This window comes from Lacerta agilis, chromosome 6 (assembly GCF_009819535.1).
Source record: "Lacerta agilis isolate rLacAgi1 chromosome 6, rLacAgi1.pri, whole genome shotgun sequence".
NCBI lineage: Eukaryota > Metazoa > Chordata > Lepidosauria > Squamata > Lacertidae > Lacerta > Lacerta agilis.
Window position 1 is genome coordinate 90,898,874 of NC_046317.1, and position 27,560 is coordinate 90,926,433.

The window sequence follows — 27,560 nt, forward strand, 5'->3', positions numbered from 1 at the left end:
GAGTCTCCTCCAGCACCATAATTCAAAAGCATCAATTCTTTGGCGATCAGTCTTCTTGATGGTCCAGCTCTCACTTCCATACATCACTACTGGGAAAACCATAGCTTTAACTATATGGACCTTTGTCGGCAAGGTGATGTCTCTGCTTTTTAAGATGCTGTCTAGGTTTGTCATCGCTTTTCTCCCAAGAAAAGATGCTTCCTAGCTGCTGGTATTCTGTGGCGTGCTTTCTCCTGACATGGAGGGTCCATGTAGCTATCTCCACTTCCATCAATTTGTCTTCTCCCCTTTTAAAGTCATCTAAGCCAGTTGTCCTCACCACATCTTAGGGCCACTAATAATAATAATAATAATAATAATAATAATAATAATAATAATAATAATAATGTTTACAGTTATACCCAAATTAAAATAACCACCAACCTCAACTAACATTTAACCAACACCAACCCAACAAAAACAAAACAGAGGAACCAAAATTAAAACCACTTAAAACCCCATATATACAACCTGGGGCCATCTTAATGCAACACATGTACGCTTCCAGTGTGGTTTGGGGCCTTCCCTCAAATTGCAGGTTGCTTTGGAATGAAGCTACTTTGTCCATCCAGGCCAGTATTGTCTCTCTGATGTCATGGACTGGTTGGGCACAGAGGAATGGTGGGAGGAACCAGCTGGGGAACCAACAAGGGAAGAAGACTCAAGAGTCCCAGGATTGGTGGTGAGACAATGTTGAGTGGTCAAAGAGAGAAGACAGAGAAGAGGAAGTGTCAGAAGCGGAAGAGGTAGTCTGTGGCGGAGAGGAGGCCAGAATCAGAGGCAGAAACTGAAGCAGTGGGGAATTGAAGCCAAGAGACAGAGATGAGTCCGGCTGTTGAAGAAGCAAGAGTGTCTCTTCCTTCTGCTGTGACAAGCTCCCCTCCCCACTTGTTCCCCAGAACCAGAAGAGGCATGCAAAGGGCGGAGGAGATGTTGTCTGCATGCTGGCGCAGTCTCTGATTGCTCGGAAAAAGCCCTGGAGAGGAGGGAACTTAGATAAGTGTAGGGAAGCAGAGACTTTCAGTCTCAGCAACTAATTTTGAAGTAGAAAGGCCACCTGGAATGAACTGCTCTGACACTCATCCAGGTCTATGGAGGTCCTGTTTTAGCTGGTAAAAAGTCAACTCCAATTTTGAACTGGGTGATTACTGACCAGCCTGTGACATCTGACTTGTGGGGGCTTTCCAGATTTTGGCTTTAATTTGGCTATTAGAGATGCTCTTATGTCTGGAACTGAGCCAGTCGAAGCTGGTCTATTAGGAAGAACGGGGCACTTTCCTACCACCCCTGAATCTGACCTCAGCCGACCATCATCTGTCTACCTTCTTCCTTACAACCAATGCAGGGTTTGGCCTTGTCTCTCAGCTTCCTCCTCCTTAGGCTCAGCATTGCCCTTTTGTTGAACTCAGCGGGGAAGAGAATTAGGACAAAACTAGAATGAGTTGGCTCTGTCCATCATTGGCCCTGGTGTCCCTGCCTTCCGTGCCACCAATCCGACAGGGCACCAGTCACCACTGCCGAACTTGTGACCTTCTGAAAGCAAAGCGTCTGGTGGCTCCTTCTCTGTGGAAACTCCCTGAAGGTTGCCCAATGCAAGTGACTCATGGTGAACGGATGGGTTCATGGAAACTGTCTTCTGTTGCCAACACCAACACTTTCCAGCAAAGTAACATGTCGCCAAGGCAACCGTCTCCATAGGCAATTTTTTTGGCACAATCCCAATTTCTGTGGGGTGTTGATGGAGAATGGGACGCAGGTGGCACTGGGGGTTAAACCACAGAGCCTAGGGCTTGCCCATCAGAAGGTCGGCGGTTCAAATCCCCGCGACGGGGTGAGATCCCATTGCTTGGTCCCTGCTCCTGCCAACCTAGCAGTTCGAAAGCATGTCAAAGTACAAGTAGATAAATAGATACTGCTCCGGCGGGAAGGTAAACGGCGTTTCCGTGCACTGCTCTGGTTCGCCAGAAGCTCCTTAGTCATGCTGGCCACATGACCTGGAAGCTGTACGCCAGCTCCCTCGGCCAATAAAGCGAGATGAGCGCCGCAACCCAAGAGTCGTCCGTGACTAGACCTAATGGTCACGGGTCCCTTAAGTTGATGGAGAGCTCTGTGCAAGCCAGGCACTGGCCCACTGGCGAACGGCAACCACCTGCAGCAGCACACTAAGTCTCTGCAAGCACATGGCCAACTTTTCAGCTCTTCTCCCTTCTTATATCTGAAGGAGAGGCACATGCACACGAAAGCTCATACCAAGAACAAACTTAGTTGGTCTCTAAGGTGCTACTGGAAGGAATTTTTTATTTTGTTTTGACTACGGCGGACCAACACGGCTACCTACTTGTAACTGGAACTGAAGGAGAGGGAGAGGGAAAGGTTTGAGCAAACCATCTTTTGTGCATTGTGGATTGTTGAGGGGATATTTACCGAGGACTTTTGCAGGCACCATGAGAGTTGCTGCTCTTCTGGGCTGCATCAACAGAAGTAGTGTCCCGACCAAGGAAAGTTGTAGTACCACTCTATTCAGCCATGATCAGACCACACCTGGAATACAGTGGTACCCCAGGTTACGAACTTAATTCATTCCGGAGGTCCGTTCTTAACCCGAAACCATTCTTAACCTGAAGTGCGCTTTCGCTAATGGGGCCTCCTGCTGCCGCCACACAACTTCCGCTTGCATCCCGGGGAAAAGTTCGCTACCAGGAGCACCTACTTCCACATTAGTGGAGCTCATTACCTGAAGCGTTCGTAAGGAGGACGCTATGTAAACCGAGGTTCCAATTCTGGGAACCACAATTTAAAGATGTTGACAAGCTGGAAGGTGTGCAGAGGAGGGCAACCAAGATGACCAAGAGTCTGGAAAACAAGCCTTATGAGGAACGGTTGAAGGAGCTGGGTATGTTTAGCCTGGGAAAGTGGAGACCGAGAGGAGATATGATAGCCATCTTCAAAGATCTGAAGGGCTGTCACATTGAAGATGGAGCAAGCTTGTTCTCTCTTGCTCCGAAGGGTAGGACTCCAACCAATGGCTTCAAGTTACAAGAAAGGAGATTCTGACCGAAATCAGGAAGAACTTTCCGACAGTAAGAGCTGGTTGACAGTGGAATGGACTCCCTCGGGAGGTGGTAGACTCTCCTTCCTTGGATGTTTCTAAGCAGAGGTTGGGTGGCCATCTGCCATGGATGCTTCAGCTGAGATTCCTGCATTGCAGGGGGTTGGACTAGATGACCCTTGGGGGTCTCTTCCAACTCTACAATTCTATGATTGTACTGGCGGGCACACTGGCACCCACAGATATCACGCTGGCGACCCCTGCACTCGCATGGCAATTAAGAATAAGACACATAAGTAGAATCTTTGCATAGAGGATCATCGGGGGAGAAATCCGATAAGAAAGCTTGCCAGTTCCTAACACTTCATGCCAGCTTTTGAAACTGTGAAGAGCAACACAACCGCAGCCTCTTTTGCCTCCTAGGATCAGCAGCTCGCCTCCGTGCAGAAGATGCCCGCGTCGTCTGTCCACATGCTGCTTTTCTGACCTTATTGTCCCAAAAGCTGCAACACTGCAGACACGCAGACTTTCCCTCCTCTTTCCCCATTGGCTTTGCTTGGATTTGGGGTTCAAATAAACGTATCAGCTTTCCCTGCCACCAGCCAGCCATACCAGGGTGGACCTGATTGTCATGATTTTGCAGGAAGGAAATGAGCACAGGCCATATCTCTTTTTCTTTTTACAGGGATGGAATTTTCTTTCTTTTTTTTAAAAAAAAACTCTATTGACAATTTTGCAAATACAAAAAAGACACAACTTGAAAACAAAAATGACATAACTTAAATATATATATATATATAAAATTAAATTAAAAAAACAATTTCCCCCTTTCCCGCCACCCCCCACCACCCTGCGATGGCTTCTAGCCTTCCCTATATTGCATTTTTTTCTTTCTCCTTAATTATGTGTATACCTTTATAATTTTTCTTCTCTCCTTTATGCGTTTGCTTGAGCCTTCACAGATCTGCCAAAAGATCAGCTTTTTCCACATGACATAATATACTCTTTAAATGACTTCCAATCCTTATCTATTCTTTCTTGACTTATTCCTTTAACTTCACCAATTTTTGTAGCCAAATTATAATAAGCTATCATTTTTATTTGCCAATCTTCTTTACTGGGTATTCTTTTGGCTTTCCAATTTTTTGCTATAAGGAGTCTGGCTGCTGCTGTTGCATACGTAAGTATGCACCTGTCCTTGACTTGAATATCATCGTCCAGCATTCCCTATAGAAATAACTCTGGATTTTTAAAAAAAAGAATATTTCAGCATCTTTTTTAATTCCTTATATAACATACCCCAAAACCCCTTAACATTTTTGCAATGCCACCAAATATGAATATATGTGCCAATTTCCTTATTGCATCTCCAACATTCGTTATTTGAGCACAGGCCATATCTTTAGGTGTCCACATTTACAGTGAATTAAAGACTGTCACGCTTCCCCAGTTGGTCAGGACCATCCTCTGGAGGGCAGTGGTATCTCAGTTTTCAAACAGCTTAGTTGAAACTACTTGGAACCTGAACACTTCAAACCTGGAAACGAGTATTCCAGTTTTGGAACATTTTTCGGAAGTTGAACGTGCTCTGTTCTGAGTATAACTTCCGTTTTGAGTGCTTCACTTCTGTTTTCCTAGTGAGGAAAGGTGGGCTGGGTAGTGATAAAGTGGGATATCAAATCCAAACTCTTCTTCTTCTTCAACAGCCCTGCTAGGGCAATGGGGTGCGTGCCCATAGAGAGGGCCCTGGGTGCCCTCTCTGGCACATGTGCCATAGGTTCGCCACTACTACTGATCTAGGACATCCTAAGAGGCAAGGGGGTGGCAGGGGTACTAGAAATGACTCTTGGACTGCTATTGCTGGATAAAGTTCACTTTTGTGAATTAAACTAGTTTTCATTGGATTGTGAATAAATGTGCAATTAATCATCACTCTTTTGAGAGCTGATTCACAGCCCCACAATCCCAGAAAAAAGGGGGCTCCCTTCTCCAAAGTATTTTTTGTAGGGTTCCAATGAATAATATTTTATTTCAGTTTTTGCATCCCAAGCGGTGTTGGTGCTGGGAGGGAGGGGGGTTTAAAATGTTTCCTGGAAAATAAACCTGTAATTGTGAGTAACAAACAAGAGCTGATCTGCCTTTCTTTCTTAACAGGCGAAGGACATCTATTCTCCAGTTCCGCTTTCTGGATTGGATTTATCCTAAATAAGGTCATAGCTGCTTTCTTGCTCCTATGTCTTTTCCTGAGAAAACAGCACAGCAAGATGAATCCATAACAACATTATGGGAGTGAATGAAAACACAAGTCCTTTATTTGCTGCAGAGGATGAGGAGGTTGTAACCAACACACAAGCAGCAGCTGAAATCAGTTTGCAAACTTTAAAAGAGATACGTTAGTGGGAAGCTACTAAATGCATTTCTGTTTTGTGAAAATTTGTAAGCATGGTGTTATAGGGAGCTCGACAGCACATTATACATAAATGAAACTTGGGGAAGAGAGATCTGCGAGGCAAGGTGCGTGCAAAAAAAAAAAAAATAGTTTCAGGATAGAAAAAATAGGATGTGAATATGCAGCTTTTCAACTTAATTTGACAGAATGTTGTTGCATGCCACCCCCCCTTCAAAGCACTGCAAGATTCCCACGGTTCTAGGCACTCACCTGGGGTTCGTGATTTATTTTGGAAATGAGGCACAGTAGAGACTACAGTGCCTTTATTATAGAGGGTTTACTTACTCATATATATGACCTTAGCCACAGCATTAACATGCCAAGCTGATTCAGAGAGGCACCAGCCATATTTCCGAGCCTTTCTCCAGCTAGCCGCCTCTACCAGAGTGCAACCTTTTCCCTCCAGGTCACATTCCAGCCAACTCTTAAACCCTGGCTTTGGTTCTTCTAACTTACTCTGAGCTGAGGGCCCTGGGCATTATTAATGGCTCATCACATTCCTTTTGTCCTCCTAATGGTCCACCCCAGGTAATTTCCTGGTCAGGAGAGTGGCCTGGCATATATTTTAAGGTTTGGCTTGATTGAATTCTAACACTTACTAAACCCAAGAATTTAGGATGTCTAACAAACACTTAAAGAGTGTTGACTATTGCTCAAATAACTATGGAGATTGCTGTTGAAAAGAGTAAGATAGCCAAAGAGCATTGTTAGGTGGCACTACAGCATCCTTCTCTGGTGAGCTGGAGTGGTTGCCCCACCAGGCTGAGAACCAACACAGACTCCTCGGAGGATGAATCAAACACTCCATAGGTCTAGGGCCTTAAGTTGTTGGCAGGATCTTCTTAAGGGGCTCAAAGGGGCTGGCCTAGAGACCTGCTGAAGAAACCCTGCAGCTGTGGAGCAACCCATCTTCAGAAACACAGCAAGACATGACATGCATCTGTGGACCCATAGCCAATGTGTGACTTTTGTGAAAGGCTTCTCTGCTTAAGGAAGCCCCAAAACTCCATTACTACCAGCAGCTGTGATCTAGGAAGCAGATGGATCTACTTCTTGAGCCTTCCAAATGTTAGAAACAAAGTTTTTTTGCCCCCCCCCCATCTAGCACCCTTCCCTTAACTCCCTGCAATATTGACCGTAGGACTTTTGCAGAGTTTGCCTCTGGATTACATTTTGAACCTAGACTGGTTCACTGTGATTAGCCTCGGTTTATTTGGACTGCACTGCTGCTGCACTTGGCAAGTATTTTGCAAAGAAGTTCATGCCTTGGCCCTGCTCATAAACTCTTGGAGCAAATTTGAACGTCACTGAGACAGAGAGAGGGTGTTTCTCCCCCCCCCCCCAACCTGGGCAGCCCAGGAGCTCCATACACACTGCCCAGCCTTGTGCCCTGAAGCCACTTCAGTGCTGCAGTCAATTCACCACACTGCAGAGACGGGCAAAGTCTAGCCAAAGTCTAGCCACTGTGTGCAAATCTCATTATGGGGCAGCTGCTGTTCCAAAGACACATTTTGCCTTCTGAGACAGGTTCCTGTTTGGAACATTTTTTATTACTATGCATACATCAATAAGTTATTCTATAAGGTGTGCTATATACAGCAGTTATCAGCCAATGAGCTTTACAAGTGATCCAAATGCTTCTATCACTTCTGCCCCAACGTAGCTCCCATTGATGGAAGGGGCACTCCTTTTTGTTCCCTGAAGGCACCAGGATTCAGCAGACGATTCCACTTACGGAATGCGATGCCTCACCCTCTTGCACTGCCCTCTGTGCTGCTCCAACCTCCCAAAGCAGATTTTCATGAGACTGCAGGGGGAAGGGAGCAGTGGCAAAAACAGCTCTGACACAAAGGTCCCTCTGCGGACGGAACTCTTCTTTCAGGTGTTTGGAAAAGTCTGCAACTGCAGCCGAATGGTGGATCAATCAGCACACTGCCTACTCTGATGAACCCCTCACTAATAAACAAAAAAATATGAAAACCCAGCAAGAAGTCTGAAACAATTGAGATTTTTAAATTATCAACTTTAATGCCTTAGCAAATGTAAGCCTCAAATGTGTGTGTGTGTGTTTATTGACCTGCATCTCTCCAGTGTGGTGTAGTGGTTAAGAGCGGCAGACTCGTAATCTGGTGAATTGGGTTCGCGTCTCCACTCCTCCACATGCAGCTGCTGGGTGACCTTGGGCTAGTCACACTTGTCTGAAGTCTCTCAGCCCCACTCACCTCACAGAGTGATTGTTGTGGGGGAAGAAGGGAAAGGAGAATGTGAGCCGCTTTGAGACTCCTTCGGGTAGTGATAAAGCGGGATATCAAATCCAAACTCCTCCATGTTATATGTATAAATCTGTTTGAAATACAGTGGTACCTCAGGTTACAAACTTAATTCGTTCCGGAAGTCCGTTCTTAACCCGAAGCATTTTTAAGCCAAGGCGTGCTTTCACACAGAAAGTAATGGGAAAATGGATTGATCCATTCCCGATGATGAAAACCCGTAAAACAGAAATTTAACATGAGTTTTACTATCTAATGGCAACCTAAGGCCCATGGGCCATAAGCCCACCGCGGCGTCTGTGGGACCGTGAACCTGCTCAAGCCATGAAAATGTTGCTGACCCCTGATCTAATGAGACCATTGATCCATAAAATGAAAGCAATAAAAATGTACTGTACTGTAAAATCAATAAAACAGTATCAGTGATTTTTAAAAAATGAAAACATGTTTTCGTCTTACCTACACTCATGATAGTCATTCCTTCCCTTGCTTTTGTTACACCACTGCTACCTGGTTCAGACTCACTGGATCTCTTCCTTACCAAAATATTTTCACTTGAGACTTTTGCCGATGTTTTAAGATTTGTCTAAAGTGAGACATAGCGAAATCATTGAAAGTGTTTGTGGCGTGACTCACAGCAGCTTTATCCGGGTGGTATTTTTCAACAAAAGCTTGCATTTCAGCCCATTTTGCAAACATTTCTTTGATTTTTGCTGTAGACACACTTTCTCTGCTCTCCCCCTCCTCCTCCGAAGATATTTCCTCAGTTGCCGCCTTTTGCTGCTCCCTCAGAAGGTTCTGAAGTTCTTCTGTGGTGAGCTCCGTCCCGTGCTCCTTCACTAACTCCTCCACATCAGCACCACTCACTTCCAAGCCCATGGAATTTCCCAGAAACACAATATCCTCAACAATAGGAACATCCTCTTCAACAGCCTCCGTTACATGTTCTGGGACAGCATCCGGCCACAATTTCTTCCACGCTGCCTGCAGCGTTCTCTGACTCACGTCCTTCCATGCTTTGTCTATCATATGTAAGCAATGGAGGATATTAAAATGATTCTTCCAGAACTCTCTTAGGGTTAGCTCTGTGTCCGAGGTCACCTCAAAGCACTTTTGGAACATTGCTTTGGTGTAAAGCTTCTTAAAATTAGATATGATCTGCTGGTCCATGGGCTGGATGAGAGAAGTTGTGTTGGGGGGCAAAAACCTCACACTGATGAACGCAAACTCTTCCAACAACTCGTCCTCCAAGCCTGGAGGGTGACCTGGAGCATAGTCCATAAGAAGCAGGCACTTCATTGGAAGGTTTTTCTCCTGGAGGTATTTTTTCACACTTGGCCCGAACACTTCATGAACCCACTCAATGAAAAATTGCCTGGTTACCCAAGCTTTGCTGTTTGCCCTCCACATAACATGCAATTTGCTTTTGATAACGCTGTTCTTCTTAAATATCCTGGGGTTCTCCGAATGGTAGACTAGCAACGGCTTCAACTTAAAATCCCCACTTGCGTTCGCACACAATAAAAGGGTCAGCTTGTCTTTCATGGGCTTGTGCCCTGGCAGTGCCTTCTCCTCCTGTGTTATGTAGGTCCTCCTTGGCATTTTCTTCCAAAAGAGGCCCGTCTCATCACAGTTGAAAACCTGCTGGGGAACGAAGCCCTGTGACTCAACGTAATCTTTGAATTCCAAAACAAACTGGTCTGCATCTAATTTGTCGGTAATGGAATGCGACTCGACGTTATCTCTAAATTCCAAAACAAACTGGTCGGCATCTAATTTGTTGGTACTGGAAGCTTCGCTGTGTTTGCTGCGGATGCCACTTCTCTTCTTAAATTTTTCAAACCACCCTCTGCTTGCCTTGAAACTCTCAACCTCAGCACTTGCTCCAGGGGTGTTTGCGACGAGATCGGCATGCAAATGTAAAGCTTTTTCACAAATGATGCTCTCAGAAATGCGGTCGCCCGCCAACTGCCTTTCGGTTATCCATATTAAAAGCAATTTTTCCATTTCTTCCATTGTCTGTGTCCGTTGCTTGAGCGTTTTAACACCCTTTGCAACGCTGGCCCCCTTAATGGCATCCTTGTTTTTTATCATGGTGCAAATCGTAGATTTGGCCATACCAAACTGCGTTGCCAGTTCACTTATACGGACCCCACTTTCATGCTTGGAAATGATTTGCTTCTTCACCTCAACAGTTATCACGGTTCTCTTGCCTTTGCTGCTTTTATCCATGTCAGCAGTCCCACAGCCAATCAATAAGAAGCTCAAACGGGTTCCATATAATCCCCAAAATAATGGCAGAAGGCAGTCCCCCAAAAGTCCCCAAAACAAAGGAGCCAAGCAGATACAAAGGCACAAGACAGACTTACATAAACAAATCCCAAAATCCCTTGCAGAATCCCAGTTTTCCACTCCCCCCTCCCGCAGGGTGGGTGGGCTTACCTGGCCAGGTGCCACCCACCTTGCTACCAGCTTGGCGGGGGGGGGGGCAAGGGCCGGTAAAAGGCTGGTGCTTTCCGGCCCAGGCTCACTTTGTTTACTCACTAGGCTCACCGCTTTCGCTTTTGGTATTCGTTACATAAGTGTTCCTTGCCTAACGTTTGGGGCTGGAGCGCGACCTATTGGGCCTCCTGCAGCTAGAAGCATGCCTCCTGACACCTCCTGCGGCCAGAACCCATTAGCGACGGCCTCTGTAAGCCCTGCAGATGCCAGGGCCTAGCTCTGGGCTGCAACAAGGCCTCCCAAGACCGGAACCCGATAGTGGAGGCTTCGGTAGGTGCCGGGGCCTAGCGATGCCTCGCTCACATGCCGAAATAAATTCACAAGCAGGAACACTCAGTTCCGGGTTAAAAGTGTCCGTAACCCAAAAAATTGTAACCAGGGCCGTTCGCAACCAGAGGTACCACTGTAATGAGATGTTGAGGAAATATGAACAAGCCACACTCCCCAGTCTGACTGCCAAAATCCAATTAAAGCTGCCAGGTGTGTTCTGACTTGGTTCTTCCTTGCAGGTAGTCTGATAAGAAAACGATTATTTGCCAGCAGGAGACATTCGTAAGAGGCCGTGCATCGCTCGCTCACTCAACAGTTCTGTGCTTTCCTGAAGCTCCGAAATACCGGGAATTCCAAATCTAAACATGAAATCTTCTGAACCTATTACAAAAAGAAAGAAACATTAATGCTGTACACTGCGCACCAGTTTCAAAAGACTGGGATAGGCAAAGTAAAATAGTCCCTTGGGGAATTCCTAATCGAAATCTGCAGTGTTTAAAGGCCAAACGCTCGATGGCATTTCAAAGTGTGGAATCAGTCAACATGTTTTAATTTGTTGGAAGTTGCCCAGAGTGGCTGTGGCAACCCAATCAGATGGGTGACATATAAATAAGTTATTATTATTTATAGCTGGGGGGGGGGGGGTGAGTGCATGCCCTCGGATTCGGAGAGCCAGGAAAGTCTGGCACCAGTGTCTGCAGAAAAACTGTCCCCAGAGCCCACAAAAGGGTTCTGAGGCCCATGGACGGCAGATTGTTGCTGTGGCAGCTGCTTGGACCACTCCCCGCCACAGGAAAGGTGGGCAATGAATTTGACACAGCTGCAAAGGGCTTCATGGGTTCAGCCAGGCAGAAGAGAATTTGTGTAGGTCGGAAAAGCTCTGGTTACCCCCAGAGGGACAGGGCAAACTGGAAGGGGACGTTAAAACAAGCGTGATCTGCAACAGCAATCCCCCTTGTAGATCAGTTTGAGCCTCCTATAAAATCCATTTTAACTACTGGACTGTACCAATTCTCACCTCAACTGCTGGAGAGAGCCTCCTCTTTAGGCAGAAGCATCACAATGCATTCTGTATATATCCATGGTGCTGGCAGCTGTGTGTTTAGCCAGGGAAGGCCTAGTGGGAAGAGGTGGGGAGAAGCAAAATTGGGGTGAGGACATTGTCTTCCTTTTTTCTTCATGGCCTGCACACCTCTAGGAAGCCCCTTGGAAGTCAAGTGCTCTACTCACCAGCACACCTCCTGCTCTGCTCTAGTGCCATCCAATTGTCAGCCTGGATAGCTCACTTGGTTGGAGTGTAGTGCTGATAATACCAAGGTTGCAGGTTCGATCCCCTTATAGGACAGCTGCATATTCCTGTACTGCAGGGGGTTGGACTAGATGATCATAAGGGTCCCTTCCAACTCTAGAATTCTATGTGTCTAAATGAAGGTCCTTCAGAAGGTTAACCAAAGGGCAGCATTCCAAACACGAGAAATCTGGGCACAACAAGAAGACAGGGAAATTTTAAAGAGACAAATAAAGAGATCTCAGTGCTCAGGCAGATAAGGTTACTAATCAGGAAGTTAAAAGAAAGGTTTATGCCAAATAGATATGCCTTCTGAAGAGATGGTACCTGTAGGATACCAACTCATCAACTCCTTTTGGGAAACCTTGTAAACCAGTTTGATCCTCCTTTAAATCCAGTTTGAATCAGTTTACATCTCGCATGTGCAGCACAATGAAACTGTCCAACCCAGAGGTAACAAACAAATGGGTTACAGTGGTCAGGCTCTCCTGGCCCAAAAACTGGCCTGGCTATCTTACCAAACAAAACAGACACAAGACAGTCTTAGCCAGACAGTATTAGCCAATGAGATAACCCAAACCCAGAGATGGACTCAGCAGCATCCCTAGAGTATGAGCCTGCTCCAAATCAACTGCACCAGAATCATTTGTGTGAATGAGCTAAGCAGAGATCCAGACCGCCCCAAAGCTCTCCAGTAACAGGGCTCCACTCAGGGGCTTTTTTTGGGGGGGGGTGTCAGGGGAGGCAAATGCTAAAGGGTTGGAGGGGCAGGAGAGTCTGGCACCAGTGTCTGCAGAAAAACTGTCCCCAGAGCCCACAAAGGGTTCTGAGGCCCATGAACGGCAGATTGTTGCTGTGGCAGCTGTTTGGACCACTCCCCACCACAGGAAAGGTGGGCAATGAATTTGACACAGCTGCAGAAGGCAGTCAGCCTCGCTAAGATGAGTATTAGGCTTTGGTTACCACAACAAGCAAAAGAAAAATGGGAAAAACTGGAAGCAGATCCTAAAATGAGCATGTTCTGAGCTTTGGGGCACTTTGTAGACTACAGTGGTACCTCTGGTTACGTACTTAATTCGTTCCGGAGGTCCGTTCTTAACCTGAAACTGTTCTTAAACTGAAGCAACACTTTAGCTAATGGGACCTCCCACTGCCAGAGCACAATTTCTGTTCTTATCCTGAAGCAAAGTTCTTAACCTGAAGTGTATGTAACCCGAGGTACCACTGTAGTTTGATCCTCGTTCAAATCCAGCTTGTGTTGGATTGCATCAATTCTCACCTTGCTCTTTCAGATCATCCATCAGTGGCATAGCAGGTCCCCACTTTAGGCATAAGGATCAAAACACATCTTTCTTATTTGCTGCGTCACCCAGGCGCTTGCTCTGGTCTCCCTTCATTGTGCACTCCAAGCCTGAGAAAGATGAAGACAGTTTCGTTTTTAAACATCGATACAGAGGATTGCCGCGGTGCTTAGAAAGATAGCTGAGGTTACTAACAAGAAATCTTTTTTAAAAGTTTATTTCTTTAAAAAAAGTTTATGACACAGAAATATACCTTATTCCCAGTTCTGTGATAATCAAGTTCCATGTGTAGAATTACACAAATAATATAAGCAGAAGAATATTAACCTCATTGCACAACAGAACTGCGCTTGTAAGGTAATTAACCCCTTTCTTCTGTTTTTAAGTCACTGGTTTGCCCTAGGCAAGATAAGAGCAACTAGACAAATGTAAAAAAAAAAGTGAAATAAATAGCTTTTATCCTGCACCATCCCACTTTAGCACTGGAGGCTGCACCAAGGTCCCTGAGAGAGGCAGGAGCCATATCGATTGTTGCAACCGATTGCTTCAAGTTACAAGAAAGGAGATTCTGACTAAACAAACAGAAGAACTTTCTGATATTAAGTGCTGTTCAACAGTGGAACAGTGTCCCACGAGAGGTGGTGGACTCTCCTTCCTTGGAGATTTTTAAGCAGAGGTTGGATGGGCTTCTCCCATGGATGCTTTAGTGGAGTTTCCTGCATGGCAGGCGGTTGGACTAGATGACCCTCAAAGTCCTTTCCAACTCTACAATTCCATGATTCGCAAACTGCCCTCCTCTGCAGGGGCCACAGGGCGCCAGACAGCTGTTCTCCCACTCCCAGCTCCACGTATGATCCTTTACACCAGGGGTGCCCAAACTTTTTTTCAAAGACAGACAGATATGATGAAGTGAACATGCATGAGAGCCGACCAAAGTTGTAGACCTTTTTTTTCGGATAGAGGTTGTTGCGCAGGCATAGGCAAACTCGGCCCTCTAGATGTTTTAAGACTACAACTCCCACCATCCCTGACCACTGGTCCTGGTAGCTAAGGATGATGGGAGTTGTAGTCCCACAACATCAGGAGGGCAGAGTTTGCCTATGCCTGTTGTTGAGGTTTTTTTTTTACCGCAGGAGATAGACTGCCACAGGGGCCAGATTAAACCAACCGGTGGGCTGGATTGGGCCCCCCAAACGGACTTTGGACATGCTTTACAAAAGAAATCCGGAAAGAGGTTTCTGGGTCCTCCTCCCGATGGCCATGTTGCAGCAAGGCAAAAGGGGGGGGGATCGGGGCTGGTGGTCTGGCAAGGTGGCCCCAATCCTGGCTCCCCTCCCGCCAAGCTGGTTTTCCATTCGACCTTTCCCTGTTTAGGGAAGCTTTTAATGTGTGATATTTTAATGTATTTGATTTTTGTTGGAAGCTGCCCAGAGTGGCTGGGGAAATCCAGCCAGATGGGCGGGGTACAAATAATAATTAATAATAATAATAATTATAATTTCCCCGACCTTCAGTTTACACGAAATAAATTAAAAGTCAAGAAAAGGAAATAAGCCCAAGCCAGCCTTGCCCTCCCCAAGATCTGGGAACCCGGACGAACCTCTTTCCGTCTTTCCCGGCGGCCCCTCATTCCTTTCCCCGTCCAAGCGCAGCTTCCCACACGTGCTCCCGGGGCAAAAGGAAGAACAGGAAAGGGCCGTCGCGCGGGCTGGTGCGTCACTTCCCCTGCGACGGGAGAGCGCTCCCCCTTGCCCTCGACTGCCATTGGCTTGCTGGGAGAAAACCGCTGGCGCCATCTTTGTGGAGGGTATTTGTCCCTTTCTGCTCACCCCGCTGCCCCTCCCCTAGATAGAAATTCAGAATAAGGGCCGAGATACTCCCCTTCCTTACCTCCACGTCTCTCCCCCGTTTTCCTGGCATCGGTTACCTCAGAAACCGTCTCCCCGCAGGCTTGCAGAGCGACGGTGCGCGTGCGGCTCTTCCCTTTTCCTTTCTCTAGGGCTCGACCCTCTCTCGTCTTCGACCCGCGGCCCGATCAACCGGAAGCGAACGTTGGAAGGAGGGGGCGGAGCTTGGCGCCAGGCAACGCAGCCAGGGGGCGGGGCGCTCCGGGGACTTTTCGCCACGCACGTCGATGCTGGACTTCAATTCCCATCAGCCCCAGCAAGGAAGACATTTAATGGCCGTAGGTGATGGGAAGTGTAGTTCAACAACATCTGGCGGGACTGAGGTTCTCCACAACTGGCCCACGTGGCTGCTATAGTCTCATTTCGACCCAAGTATATTTAATTGTTTTAATAAATATCAATTTATTACATTTATGGACCACCCTTCATCACAGGGCAGTTTGCAACATAACATGGCAATTCTGCACATCTTTTAAGTCCAGGGACCTTATTCAGGCAGAGGGCCAAATTGCCTCCTGGGCAAGCTTTCGGGGGCCACATTGTCATTGGTGGGCAAGGCCAGAGGCAAAAATGGGCAGGGCAACATTTCCCTTTTGGTGCAGTAGCCTCGATCCTACAAACACTTGTTCAGCCCTCTCTATCCTTCACCCATTGCCCAGCCAGACAAAAACACTTAAGGAGGGAGTGCAAAATCTCCCTTTTCCAGCTCCTCCCGGGGCTACTGAGCAGAGAGGAAGGTGGGGCGGGGAGTCCCAGGTGGGGCCATCACACAGCAGCCCCACACCCAAGGATACCACTGCAATTTCCAGCAACTGGCATTCAGAAGCCTCTGCATGCAGGAGGCAGAGCAAAGCCCATGGTGGCTAGTAGCCAGCCATCGATAGCCCTTATCTTCTCTGTTGGATTTGTCCAATTCTCTCTTAAAGCCATCCAAGTCTGTGGCCAACGCTACCTCCTGTTACCCAAATGCTCATTATATGAAAATTTACTTATCCAAAGACAAGGAATCAGGACCAAAACCTCACTACACATGCAGCAGATTCAGATGTCCAATCTGTTGGACCTTTGAGTTGTGCTGTAAAAAAAAATAAGCAGTCTTAAGTGATTCTTATTTTTTGTTTTGCTGGTCTGCGGCAGTCATTTTGCCTGAAATTATGGTGGGGAGGAAGGGGGAGTTCAGACATGTAAGAGAGCAATTTTTTTCCCTTCCATGTTTGCAAGGTTTCAGCAGGTTTCCCTGGTTTTTTCCACATCATTTGGAGGTGGACCATCATTCTGTGGTCAGGAAGATTTGAGATTTCCCCACATGAATTAATGGAAATCGTCAACTCATCATGCAAACACTCATCAAACAATTCATTGAGAGCATATTATGTTTGGAAAGCGGTAACTGTGTGTATCTTTGAAATAGTAGGAGGGTTCCAATCAAAATTAAAATGAAGGGAAGGCAGGAGTGACTGAACAATTAAAAAATAATTTCTATCCCATCCTCTTTTTGAAGATGGAAAGGGTGGAAAAGTGAAGATGATAAACCACTCAGATTGGGTCACATTAGTCATATAGGAGCACCCAGAAAGGACTCTTTATAGCAGGCATAGGCAAACTCAGCCCTCCAGATGTTTTGGGACTACAACTCCCATCATCCCTAGCTAACAGGACCAGTGGTCAGGGATGGTGGGAATTGTAGTCCCAAAGCATCTGGAGGGCCAAGTTTCCCTATGCCTGCTTTATAGGCTCCACTGACAAACAGCTGGGAGACACCAAATTATTATTATTAAAAAATTATTATTAAATAAATAAAAATTATTATTATTATTATTAAAATAAATTTTACCTAAGAGTTACAGCAAAAGGGAAAAAAAGCAGATGGAGCTTTATCACCCTCTGCTGGTCAGCCTGGTCCAAAGAAAGAAGCCGCAGGCACAACATCACCATTCCATTCTTTGATTAGCAGGACACAGAAAGAACAGAACCAGTTGGCTGGTGACTTAGCCTGGTCAATACTGCTGCAAATCTTGGATGTGAGAGCTTTTTTGTGTGTGGCGCCAGTCTGTCTCGAGAGACAATGGAAGGCACCTCCAGGGATGAAGTCAAACCACTGGAGAATCGCAGAGCCTGCTGTGGCTGCAGAGACCGGTGAGTCATAACTTCCTCCTACATTGTTTTGGCTGTGTTTGCAACACCGAAGTGACCTCCCCAGGGTGCAAGCCTGGGCAGTATGTATGGAGGTCCTGGGATGCCCAGATGACAAGACCCCTCTCTCGGCCTCACTGATGGGGTCCACAGAAAAGCAGAGAAATGTGTTGGGCACCAGCTTGGCTGAAGGAATTGCCAGGAGGAGGCATACAACCACCTAAGGGACTCCACTCCAGATTTGTGTGAGGAGCCTATTCTTCTCCTGAGAATATCTTGCAAGGCTGCAGAAGTTTAGGGTCAGAGATTTCCTTCTCCTAGATGGGCTTCGTTCCCAGGTGGACGAGCTCCATCTGCCCCTCACTTCCCTCTACCACACGTGCAGAAACCACAAAATCCCGAGGATTCCCACTACCACCTGCTTTTAAAATGGAGCGACTACTGGGCTGGGGTGTAGTTTAGTTTCAATTATTTTATTTTAAAAAAATTAAAGACCTCCATGGCACAAGTTCTTCCCAGCACAGTTAAGGGTTAGTTCTGAACAAGTACAATACAATTACAACCAATAAATTCAAAAGGAAAACAACAAAATAATAATAATAATAATAATCTAAATTTCAACGGATAAAAATAAAAAGGATCACTTCAAACAAGATTTAAAAAAAACCTTTTTCTTTTCTTCTTTTTTAAAAAAACCTTTTTTAAAGTTAAGTTGCCAACACGACTATTTGTATTGGCAATTGATTTTCCTGCCATCTAACACAATGCGGGGGGACGACGACCAGGAAGTGCTGAGAAATCCTTTAAAAAAAATGTGTTCTGATACAAGGTATACAGATGAGGTAATTTACAACACAGATGCTGTTAACAATCTGCAGTTTCCTCGCGCTCCTTTCAAGACTGCTGCTTGGGTGGGCAGCAAAACTGGCATTAAGCACGGAGAAGGAAATTTGTTTGCAACGCTCCCTGAATCAGAAACCTCCTGCTCTCCCCCCACCTTCTCATGATTTAAGGTTGGGTGCTTACTGAAATTTGCACCCTGGGTGGGCTCTCCCCTCACCTGTGACGTTAGGATACCCTTTAGCCCCATCTGCCAAGTTAAAAAGAGAGGCAACTGGAGGGAAAATTATCGGCTGCTTAAAGAGGTTTTTTGTAGGTCTCTCCATGCCGGTGCAAAGATGGACACAACATTTCTGAATGCTGAATTTTTCACAGCCACTGACGGTTGCCAAGAAGAGGTTGTCTAGCGTGGGCCTCGCTTGCACATCCACAGGAGGCCATGAACCACCACAATTACCCACCGGAGTTTCCAATAAGCTGCTGCCATGTAAATTTTTAAGTCCGTACTAACTTTCCAAAGTGGCGGTGGGGAGGCCACGGAGAATGCAGCCCAGGGTCTCATGCTCTTCGCTATGCAATTCAATCATGCTTCAACCGCACCCTCAAAAGTGTCACAACCCAGAAGAACAAAAAACGGGGGGGGGGGGAAGCAAAGTTAACAAAACAGGAAGAAATACGCGGTTACCTAACTCCGACCCCCCCCCCCCAAAGTTGCATATATTATTGAAAAATCAAGTGATTGGTGCTCCCCCCGGGGGCAAACTGCCTCTTGTAGTGGTTGTCGAACGAGGAGGCAACTCTGGAGGAAACGGGAAGGGGCTGCTGTCTCCCCCGTCAGTGGTTTGAATCAAGCGCTGAGCAGCAGCACGCAGAGAGCCACCCCTCTCTCCATCCTAAGTTCCAGCGCTGCCGAGGTGCAAAGGGAAAAATGTATGCCGAGGGTCCGGGCGATGCTTTGGCTTGTGAGATGCTTCTTGTAAGGCTTCTTAGCGCTGTTCGCTACTAGAACCATTATCTGTGCACGGTGCAAAATAGACAGTGATGGAGAAGAGGCCTGAGCCTGCCTGCCCGCCCACCTACCCCCCAAGCCCCCTGGTTCGTGGTCTGGAGGCCCGCCAAGCTGCGTTTTAAGAAGCGTGGCGCTGGCTCAGGGAGAACCTCTGCACAGGAAACGTAAAACCTAACCTTTTGATAAATAAAAAAAAAAAACCAACCCCAACAGTTTTATTTACATCAAGGAATTCCAACACTGGATCTTTCAGCATAGGAAGGACAAGAGTTATATACACACACGCACACAGGGGGAAGCAGATGCTCTCCATGGCTAGGGTTTCTTACAGGTCTACCATTTTGCTCTCTTTTCCTTTCTCTGTCAAAGTCTCGAGGCTGTTCATTCCTCCCCCCACCCATCCCACCCCTCCGCTTTCTATTTACAAGACCACGAGTTAGGTTAAAAATAAAATGAAAAGCGAAAAACAAAACCCCAGCGTACAACGGCATCTCTCGCCACATGGCACATGGGAGGAAGGTGGGCAGGCAAACGTCCCGCTGTCAGTTTGCATGGTCCAGTTTGGGCGGAACCAACCTGCCGACCAGAAGCTTGAGTTGCTTTTAAAGAGAGATACCCACTGGCCAACTCATTTCCAAAATACCAGACCAAGAAGACGTTGATGGATCTTGCCGTGGGGCAGCGGGGAAGAGAGAGCGACTTATGGCAAGATGCCGAGACTCCTTTCAAGGAGACAAGGCAGCTTCCTTCTGACTTGGATCAGAAACCTGAAAACTTCCGAATGAGGACACATGCAAGGGGGGAGGTGCTGCCGGTGAGCAAAGGGGGCTCATAGGAGAAGACCCCGTTGCTACATGGAAGCTGCTGCCCCACAAACCTTTTGCTGCAACTTAAAATACTTATTTTTGGTAGCGGAAACTCCTCCCACTCTAGCTATCAATCGCAAAGAGGCAAAAACGACGCAACCACTGCTTAAAGACCTTCGTCCTTCCCTGCTGCCTTTTAAGGAGCACAGCTCAGGAATTCCCGAAAGGTCCTTGCTAATCTCACCCCTCACCCATCTCCGACACGACATCAGCCAGCAGAAAGGAACGGGGAAAGAGGGAGAGCTTTCCGGCAAGAACCGAGACCCTCGAGACACACAGTCATCTCGCCTTGGATCTTACAAAAAATAAAATGAACAGGGAAGGTGTGTTTGTGTGTGTATGGGGGGGGAATTGTCCATGAAATACTCCATCTGCAGATTTTGTCAGGGAACCCCCTGAGATACGAAAAGTTCAAGTAAAAAAAGGGGAAAAATCGGCCTATATATTTTTCTTTTTTTTATGACTGAACTACTATAAATCCACAAGCAACTGTTCAGACATAACTCCTCCAAAGCATTCCATACCCTCCCTTCTCCCTCCCCACAACGCCGGCCACAAGCGGCTGCAGTTGTCCTGGGGAAGGGGGTGGAGGAGGGACCTCGGCCCCAACCCGGCTCCGGTCAGGCATCTGGGAGACGGGGCGTCATCCTCTACTGCTGGGCTCCCGCGGCAGCTGGAACTGGCATACCTAGGGTGTTGGCAGCAGCTATCACAGGCGAGCCCGCTAGAGGCCCCAGGGGTGAAGACGTTGGCACTGAAGAAAGCCCTGGATGGGAAGGAGAAGAGTGTTAGGGCCGTGAAGGGGGCAGTTTCGCGTCAGAGCATGGGGCCAGTGGCCCTGTCAGAGCCCAGCACCTCCGGGCCACCACGGAACGCTCGATAACTCACTGCGGAACACATAAGCCAGCCGCACAGAGAAAGCATCAAAGCAATTAAAAACAACAACAACAATCTGCAACGGTTCTTTTGCACGTACCACCACCTGACAATTAAGCTATCAAGTGATAAGCGAGCCGTGTGCCAGCCAGCCCTTTTGGGAGTCCTGGCACTTAGAAAGCATGTGGGGGAAACGGCACTGACATTTGGGCTCTGTCTTTCGTTTATCTGTGTTCCGAATGCTTTCTGGAAGCTGATTTGGCCACAGTTTGTTGTGGGAAAGCAGCATTTTAGTAAACTCAAATCAATCAACCAAACAGTGGGAACAGCGGGGTTTAAAGCATTTCCCAGACTGTACCACCTCTGGCTGTGGGATGAGGCTCGCCCGGCAGAGGCCCAGTACCCTGTGCAGACGCGAGCGTGGCCGATCGTGGACCCACCTGACAACATACTGGCGCTGCTGACGGGGGTGCTGCTGCCCGGCATGTTGGTTGAGCTCATCCGAGCCTGGTCCTTCACTATGGGGTCTGCAAAACACAAACAAAACAGGCATCTCGATTAGAACAGGGGGTGGGGGCACTCCCGTTATCTGCATCACACATATTGCATGCCATTCGGGAAGCCACGATGTATCCCCTGCCCAAATCGCCTGCAGACGGTGGGGAGGAAGAAGCAGCCGTGATATACATTCCATACATCACGGTATATCAGCAGACTGTGGTATTTAGCTGCTGTTCTATCACAATGTTGAAAACCAGGTATCGCCCAGCCCTACAGCTGATGATCACAGGTTTCGTTTATTTAAGCAGGGAAGTGTCCAGCCACAGAGGCAGTGAAGAGAAGCTGGAATATGGATGGGAAGGCCTGGCAAGAGTCCCACGTCTTGCCTGTTGGGAAAGCAAGTATCGCTGGAGATGCAGCTTGGTGGTCAAGGTTTGGCATGACAACTGCTGAATTACTCTCTGTTCCCTAACAGGTATAGTTCGCACAAGTTGCAGAGCTCAGGTTTTGTTGGTAGGTACAGGCCGCCAGGGCTGCTGCAGCGCAGAGAAATAACCGTCTGCCTCCTCTTAAAAACATCCCTCATCAGGATGGCAACTTGCTGGTAGATCAATTGCGGAGTGTGATTTGGGGCTGGTGGGATCTAAGCAGGTGTCACCACCCAAGAGAGCTTCCCACTAGCGGGGAAGTGAGGGTGGGGGGAAGCAAAATCCCCAAACACTTTTATTCCCACAAGCCCTTGTGACAACAGGACATATACAGGGTGAGGCCTGTGGCGTTCACCCCTAAAGGTTCTCCAAGGGTTAACTTGGCAGGGAGGAGATTGGCCAATGGGAGCTCTCCAGGCAATTAGAGTGTGCAAGGATGGCAGTTAGGGAGGATAGAAAAGGGAGTTACGAGGTTAGAAGTCAGACAGATGAGTTGAGTTGGGTTAGGGAAGGATAGAGAGAGGGAGATAGAGCCAATGAGCAGAGCTAGAGCAGGTTTAATACTAAACAGGAGGCATTAGGGATAGTTATTGGAATACTAGGTTGAGAGTTGAAATATACTTATCTGAATAACCATACAGTTATACTAAACATTTCACCAAGTCATTTGAAACCATTACGCTTTGTACAACAATAAAGAAACTTATGTTTTATTTTACCAAAATCTGAATCTGAAGTGAGTTATTCATTTGCCAGAGTGAATACTGGCTGGTGGCAGCGGAGATACCATATGTCGTTGGGGCAGTTACCAATAGACCGTTAAACGTCCGGGGGTGCTGCTCAGGTCTGAGAGAGTGACCGCGACAAGGCCTTTAAAAGAGGCCCCGTGGATACAGAGTACACGTGTTCCACGGGGCCTCTTTTAAAAGACTCACCCTGTAATATTGAGAAACCGAGGAGCATTTCCTGCTGCAAAACTGCCTGACTGTGAAGAGGCAGATTCTTCATTAATGTGGAGTATTTTGACAAGAACTGCAGGATTTAGTTGGGCTGTGGGAGGGAATTGGCAGCTTATTTTCTCCCACCTCGTTTTACCGGCCCAAATCAAGCTCGGCTCTGATAAGATTTTGCCATATGGAGCCCACAAATTTTGAAGTGATTTTGTGGCACTGTCAACGTGGCTTTTCAAGGAAGGAGAAGGAGGGTCGGGGTGCCCTTTCTGGTCTATCTCTCCCTCCTCCCTGACCTTTGCCCCTTCAAAAGTCTGAAAAGCTGGGCTCACGGAGGACCAGACTCACAGAAGTAAGGGTGCTCCATGGCTTCTCTCGCCGTGAGACGGGATTGGTGGTCGTATCGCAGCAACTTGTCCAAGAAATCCAGGGCCTCGGGGCTGACCAAATGCTGATTCTCACTGTGGACGAAGCGTTCCCATCGCTTGCGGGAATGTCTATGAGCCAGGCGGGGGGGAAAACACAGAGTGAATGGATGAGGTCCCCTTGGACAGCCTCTGTCAAACCTTACCAGTATTTCTGCACATCGTCGGCGGCTCGTAAGAATGGAAAGAGGAACGGACACAACGAGCTCGAAGTCAAGTCGCCTGCCATTTCTACAGCGCCTTACAAAGCACTTTCGGCACTGGATCGTTTTGGAGATGCAAGTGGAAGGAAGCAAAAAGCACATGTCCCTTCCAGACCACTAAACAGGCACAGAGAGAAGACATCGCAAGGCAGCCCTGTCTAGGGAAGTTTATAATGCTTTATTGTGTTCTTTTATCTGTTGGAAGCTGCTGGGGCAACCTAGCCAGGTGGGTGGCAAACTATTATTATTGTATTATTATTATTATTGGTTTCTGGAACTGGGGAGGGGGTGGCCCCCAAAAGTTTGGGAACCACTGTGTTAAATCGATCTCATCTTACCTGCCCAAGATGTCGTTGAAACGGGGGTCAAGTTCAATGTTGTATTTGTCAATGTAGTCGTATAGGTCTTCTGTCCCAAGCACCTTAGCTATTCTCACCAACTGTGAACAGAAGGCGTAAGCCAGGATGTGGAAGTGTAGCGGCTGGGAGACTGAGCAACGAATCGGAGAGGTCTCGAGTTCAAATCTTGCCTCTGGCACAATCTCGCTTTGGGCAAGGCACTCTTCCCTCTCTGCCTCAGACCACCCATCTGCCCGCCAATATCGGGAACGACATTACTGTGTTCCCTTAAAGGGTGACTGTAAGGATCACAGCTAGGTAATAAAGGCTGAGTGCTCTGAACCCTTGAAAGCACTATATGAGTCTTAATGACAGCTTATCTTTATATTTTATATATAAGCCACAGGATGGTTGACAACAAGCAAATGGTATATTTAAAAAAAAGCCATAAAGCAACTAATGCTAAAAAAAGAAAAGTAGCAAATCAATAAGGAACAGCTGCTAATAGCAGCAGCAATCAGATTTCTCCTTCTCCAATTGCCTGCTGAAAAAGATGTGCATGAACTATAGAGACGGGGCAAAATGCACTTCATTAAGGAGCGAGTTCTCTAAATTCACACAGAGAAGAGCCTCCCTGTGTCAGCCACAGAACAGGCCCATGTGACACCAAGTGCCATTAAAAAACCTTACATGGGAACACCAATCTTGACTTGGGCGGAATGTGATTTCCCCAAATAAGCAGCTTTAGCTGGAAGACGGTGATCACAGCCACTTCAAGCACAAGAAGGTTAACTTCCCCCATGGCAGAAACACGAGCTTCTCTGGACAGTTGTGGAGATATTAGAAAACAGGATATGATCACTGTCATCCGCCCGGCAATCCCTGGCAGCTGCTCTTCATTTCGCCGTCGAGAGTATTTGCAAGGCAAGTCAAGAGCAGTGGCATCGCAAGGTGGGAGCAGGGGCATTCGCTCCAGGTTCCACGTCTGGGAGGGTGAAAAGAAGGCACCCCAGGGAGTGCTTGCCCTGCCGCCCCGGCCCGGGTGGCGCAAGCAGCCATTGTGCTGCTGCAGCCGCGAGCAGAGGATCCCGCCACCATCCACATGGCTCTTGGGTGCCACCAAAATGCTACGTATAACGCATGCGCTGTGCGCATTGACGCCGCACATGCACTGTACATAGCGGTTTGCTGCCGGCGCCGCTGGAGCGCCGTACGGACGGCGGTGGGATCCCTCCTCCCCGGCTCGCCGTAAGCGGCTCCTGCTTTTCCGCTTTAGAGTGAGCCAGGGAAGGGCGAACAGGAGCCACGGATTTATATCTGTGACCCATTCACATGTGCAGGTCCTGACTGGAGGTGGCGGTGATCAAATGAGAAACGTGCATGTGAACCAATCCAGTGAATTCTTGATTTTTCCATCCCCTGGGAAGCCGAGAATATGCAGAACACAGAAGTCACAGAGGAAGGGAAAGCCCTGTGCCTGAACACCACCATCATCTCTCTCTCTCTCTCACCTGATCATAGTTATCATGACCATGGAAGAAGGGCTCCTTTCGGAAGATCATGCTGGCGAGCATGCAACCCAAGCTCCACATGTCCAAACTGTAGTCGTACATCTGCAAAGGAAGCAAAAGCAGGCCCATCGGTCTGGCGCACTTAACAGGCGTGAAAGGGGCAAAGAGAACACCGCAAACAAAGCCCTGCTGCGTGTGAAAAACACATCCCCGCGAAAAGTTGACAGCAACCATCTTGCACCAGGAAAATAAACACTACAGGGTGAGGAGTCCCTGTAGTTCTTCGGGGGTTACTCAAATCTGAGTGCTCATTCGAAGGATTGGACTCTCCTTCATTGGAGGTTTTTATGGCCGGATGGCCACCTGTCGTGGATATTTCAGTTTGAGATTCCTACATTGCAGGGGGTTGGACCCTTCCAATTCTACATGTTAGTGGAACCAGGCAGAGGGCCTTCTCGGTAGTGGCACCCGCCCTGTGGAACGCCTTCCCATCAGATATCAAGGAAATAAACAACCATCTGACTTTTAGAAGACATTATTGTATTTTAATATTTTGCTGGAAGCAGCCCAGAGTGGCTGGGGAAACCCAGCCAGATGGGTGGGGTATTATTATTATTAATAATAATAAAAAGAATACAGTGGTGCCCCGCTAGACGAAAATAATTCGTTCTACAAATTTTTTCGTCTAGCAGTTTTTTCGTCCAGCGAAGCGGCAATGACAGCCGCGCTCCGCTAAACGAAAAAAAAAGACGAAAATTTTTCGTCTTGCGAAGCAGCCCCATAGACTTTTTCGTCTTGCGGGGCAGCTTCCGCTAGACGAATGCCGTTCGTCTAGCGAGTTTTTCGTCTAGCGAGGCATTCGTCTAGCGGGGCACCACTGTAATAGCAATTAGAAAGCAGCCCTTTTAAGGGAAGTTTTTAATGTTTGATGCTTTAGCGTGTTTTTAATATTCTGTTGGGAGCCGTCCAGAGCGGCTGGGGAAACCCAGCCAGATGGGAGGGGTATAAATAATAAAGTGTTGTTGTTGTCGTTGTAGTAATAATAATAATAATAATAATAATAATAATAATAATAATAAGTTGTTGTTATTCTTTCAAGGAACAAAACCCAAGAGAGAAAAGCAGATTCTTTCATCTGCTGAGACAGAGCTGCTGTGACCACTGCCATGTCGCAAACAGGGAGAATCCAAACCTGATTCAGGCCCAGAGCCTGGTCCATTGGGAAGAATGGGGTGCTTCCCCACCAACCTCGATCTGCACCCAAGCCAGGCCCAACTTGCTTGCCTGCTTTCTGGTAACCAGAGGGAGGCAATGGGCATCACCTTCTTCCTCTTTAGTATCAGTGCTGACCTTGCAGAACTCAGCGAGGAGGAGCTCTGGCTCCACCTGATGGCAGCCTCCTGCCTTACACCCCTCAAGTCCCAGATGGGCAGCAGCCAGCACTGTTTGGAGCAGAGTAAACGAAATGAACCCTCAATCAATTCCACACCCAAACTGAAAGCTAAATAGGTAAGGATGCAGTTAGCACCAGGGGTGTCTAAAGTGAGAATGGAAGGAAATGCAGTTCTACCTGCAGGGGAAGGGGGAAAGAGAAACGTTCAACTGATTTTTCTAACCGTAGGGCTGAACACGCAAGTACTTGTGTTCTTTAATTGTTTGTGCTGCTTTTCCAGAAACCTGATTATTTCCGTAGCTGGAACACAGTTACCTGATAATCTACGAGGAGCTCTGGGCCTTTGAAGTATCTAGAAGCCACTCGGACATTGTACTCTTGGCCAGGATGATAGAATTCAGCCAAACCCCAATCTATTAGCCGGAGCTAAAAAGGGAAAAGGGAAAGGAGATTGAGGAGGAGGAGAAACCTCTTTACCTTGGTCTGCATCTTCCAGTGACTGTGCAGATTGCTTGCTGCAGGAAATAACAGCATCAGAAATAAATGGAATGTTATGAAATGATGCGAAGATTTAATTGAGCGGAAGCGCAAAACGTAACTGACACCATCTGGCATGGACAGGGACAAAAATAGTGCAATCGAACTATTGAACTGTGAGTGAGAAGGAGGAGTAGGAGGGCAGAGGATAATTCTGCTCTGATGAGTAGCCAAGGCCTGGAAAATAGGAGTCAAACCACCAAAATGCAGTGTTTCTCAGATGAAAGATCAATAATTACAGCAATGAATAGCTTTGGCTCAAAGTTCACACAAGGGTAAATTAGACAAGCAGGCTAGGGGGAAGAGAAAAATACAAAAGGGAAGAAACTGAAAAGAAAATCAATTTGACCCCTTGAATTGTTGAAATGGGAGCTGCAGAAAACATCCTTCTTCCTTCTCAGCACGCCATGCACGAGCCTTTGCCCAACCTGGTGTCCTCCCCAATGTTATTGGACTACAACTCCCATCAGTCTCA

At 47.3% G+C, this 27,560-nt stretch overlaps 2 protein-coding genes, 1 long non-coding RNA gene, 2 other non-coding genes and 1 gene segment (V, D, J or C); 1 reads left to right on the forward strand and 5 right to left on the reverse strand.

Moving 5' to 3' along the window:
- The window catches only part of LOC117049256, a 46,378-nt gene extending 45,302 nt beyond the window's left edge, over nucleotides 1-1,076 (forward strand). The window contains 1 exon segment of the C gene segment in view: nucleotides 939-1,076. Coding sequence covers nucleotides 939-1,076 — 138 coding nt within the window.
- A 7,268-nt stretch (nucleotides 1,077-8,344) lies between these two features.
- Nucleotides 8,345-10,039, reverse strand: LOC117049257 (tigger transposable element-derived protein 1-like). Its single transcript, XM_033153997.1, has one exon. It carries the CDS (start codon nucleotides 10,037-10,039, stop codon nucleotides 8,345-8,347), a length of 1,695 nt encoding a protein of 564 aa, XP_033009888.1.
- Nucleotides 10,040-10,556: 517 nt separating this feature from the next.
- Nucleotides 10,557-15,110, reverse strand: LOC117049131. Of its 4 annotated transcripts, none has more exons than XR_004426918.1 (5): nucleotides 15,096-15,110; nucleotides 13,147-13,278; nucleotides 11,810-12,057; nucleotides 11,598-11,696; nucleotides 10,557-10,960 (listed from the first exon to the last, which is right to left on the reverse strand). It is a non-coding gene; the product is annotated as an uncharacterized LOC117049131 (long non-coding RNA). The 4 variants fall into 4 exon arrangements; XR_004426917.1 differs by lacking the exon at nucleotides 15,096-15,110 and adding an exon at nucleotides 15,059-15,075; XR_004426916.1 differs by lacking the exon at nucleotides 15,096-15,110 and adding an exon at nucleotides 14,769-14,852.
- Nucleotides 11,269-11,404, reverse strand: LOC117049339. Its single transcript, XR_004426967.1, has one exon. It is a non-coding gene; the product is annotated as a small nucleolar RNA SNORA5 (small nucleolar RNA).
- LOC117049338 lies at nucleotides 12,652-12,786 on the reverse strand. The gene has a single exon (XR_004426966.1). It is a non-coding gene; the product is annotated as a small nucleolar RNA SNORA5 (small nucleolar RNA).
- Nucleotides 15,111-20,364: 5,254 nt separating the features above from the next.
- CSNK2A1 (casein kinase 2 alpha 1) overlaps nucleotides 20,365-27,560 on the reverse strand; it is a 39,989-nt gene continuing 32,793 nt past the window's right edge. The window contains exons 8-13 of one of the 2 annotated variants that reach the window (XM_033153814.1): nucleotides 26,864-26,974; nucleotides 25,156-25,257; nucleotides 23,645-23,745; nucleotides 23,027-23,175; nucleotides 21,240-21,326; nucleotides 20,365-20,689 (exon numbers count right to left, since the gene is read on the reverse strand). In XM_033153814.1, the coding sequence (XP_033009705.1) occupies nucleotides 20,574-20,689; nucleotides 21,240-21,326; nucleotides 23,027-23,175; nucleotides 23,645-23,745; nucleotides 25,156-25,257; nucleotides 26,864-26,974 (666 nt within the window). In that variant the 3' untranslated portion in view covers nucleotides 20,365-20,573. The remainder of the gene's footprint in view (nucleotides 20,690-21,239; nucleotides 21,327-23,026; nucleotides 23,176-23,644; nucleotides 23,746-25,155; nucleotides 25,258-26,863; nucleotides 26,975-27,560) is intronic. The other variant, XM_033153813.1, reaches the window with a different exon arrangement.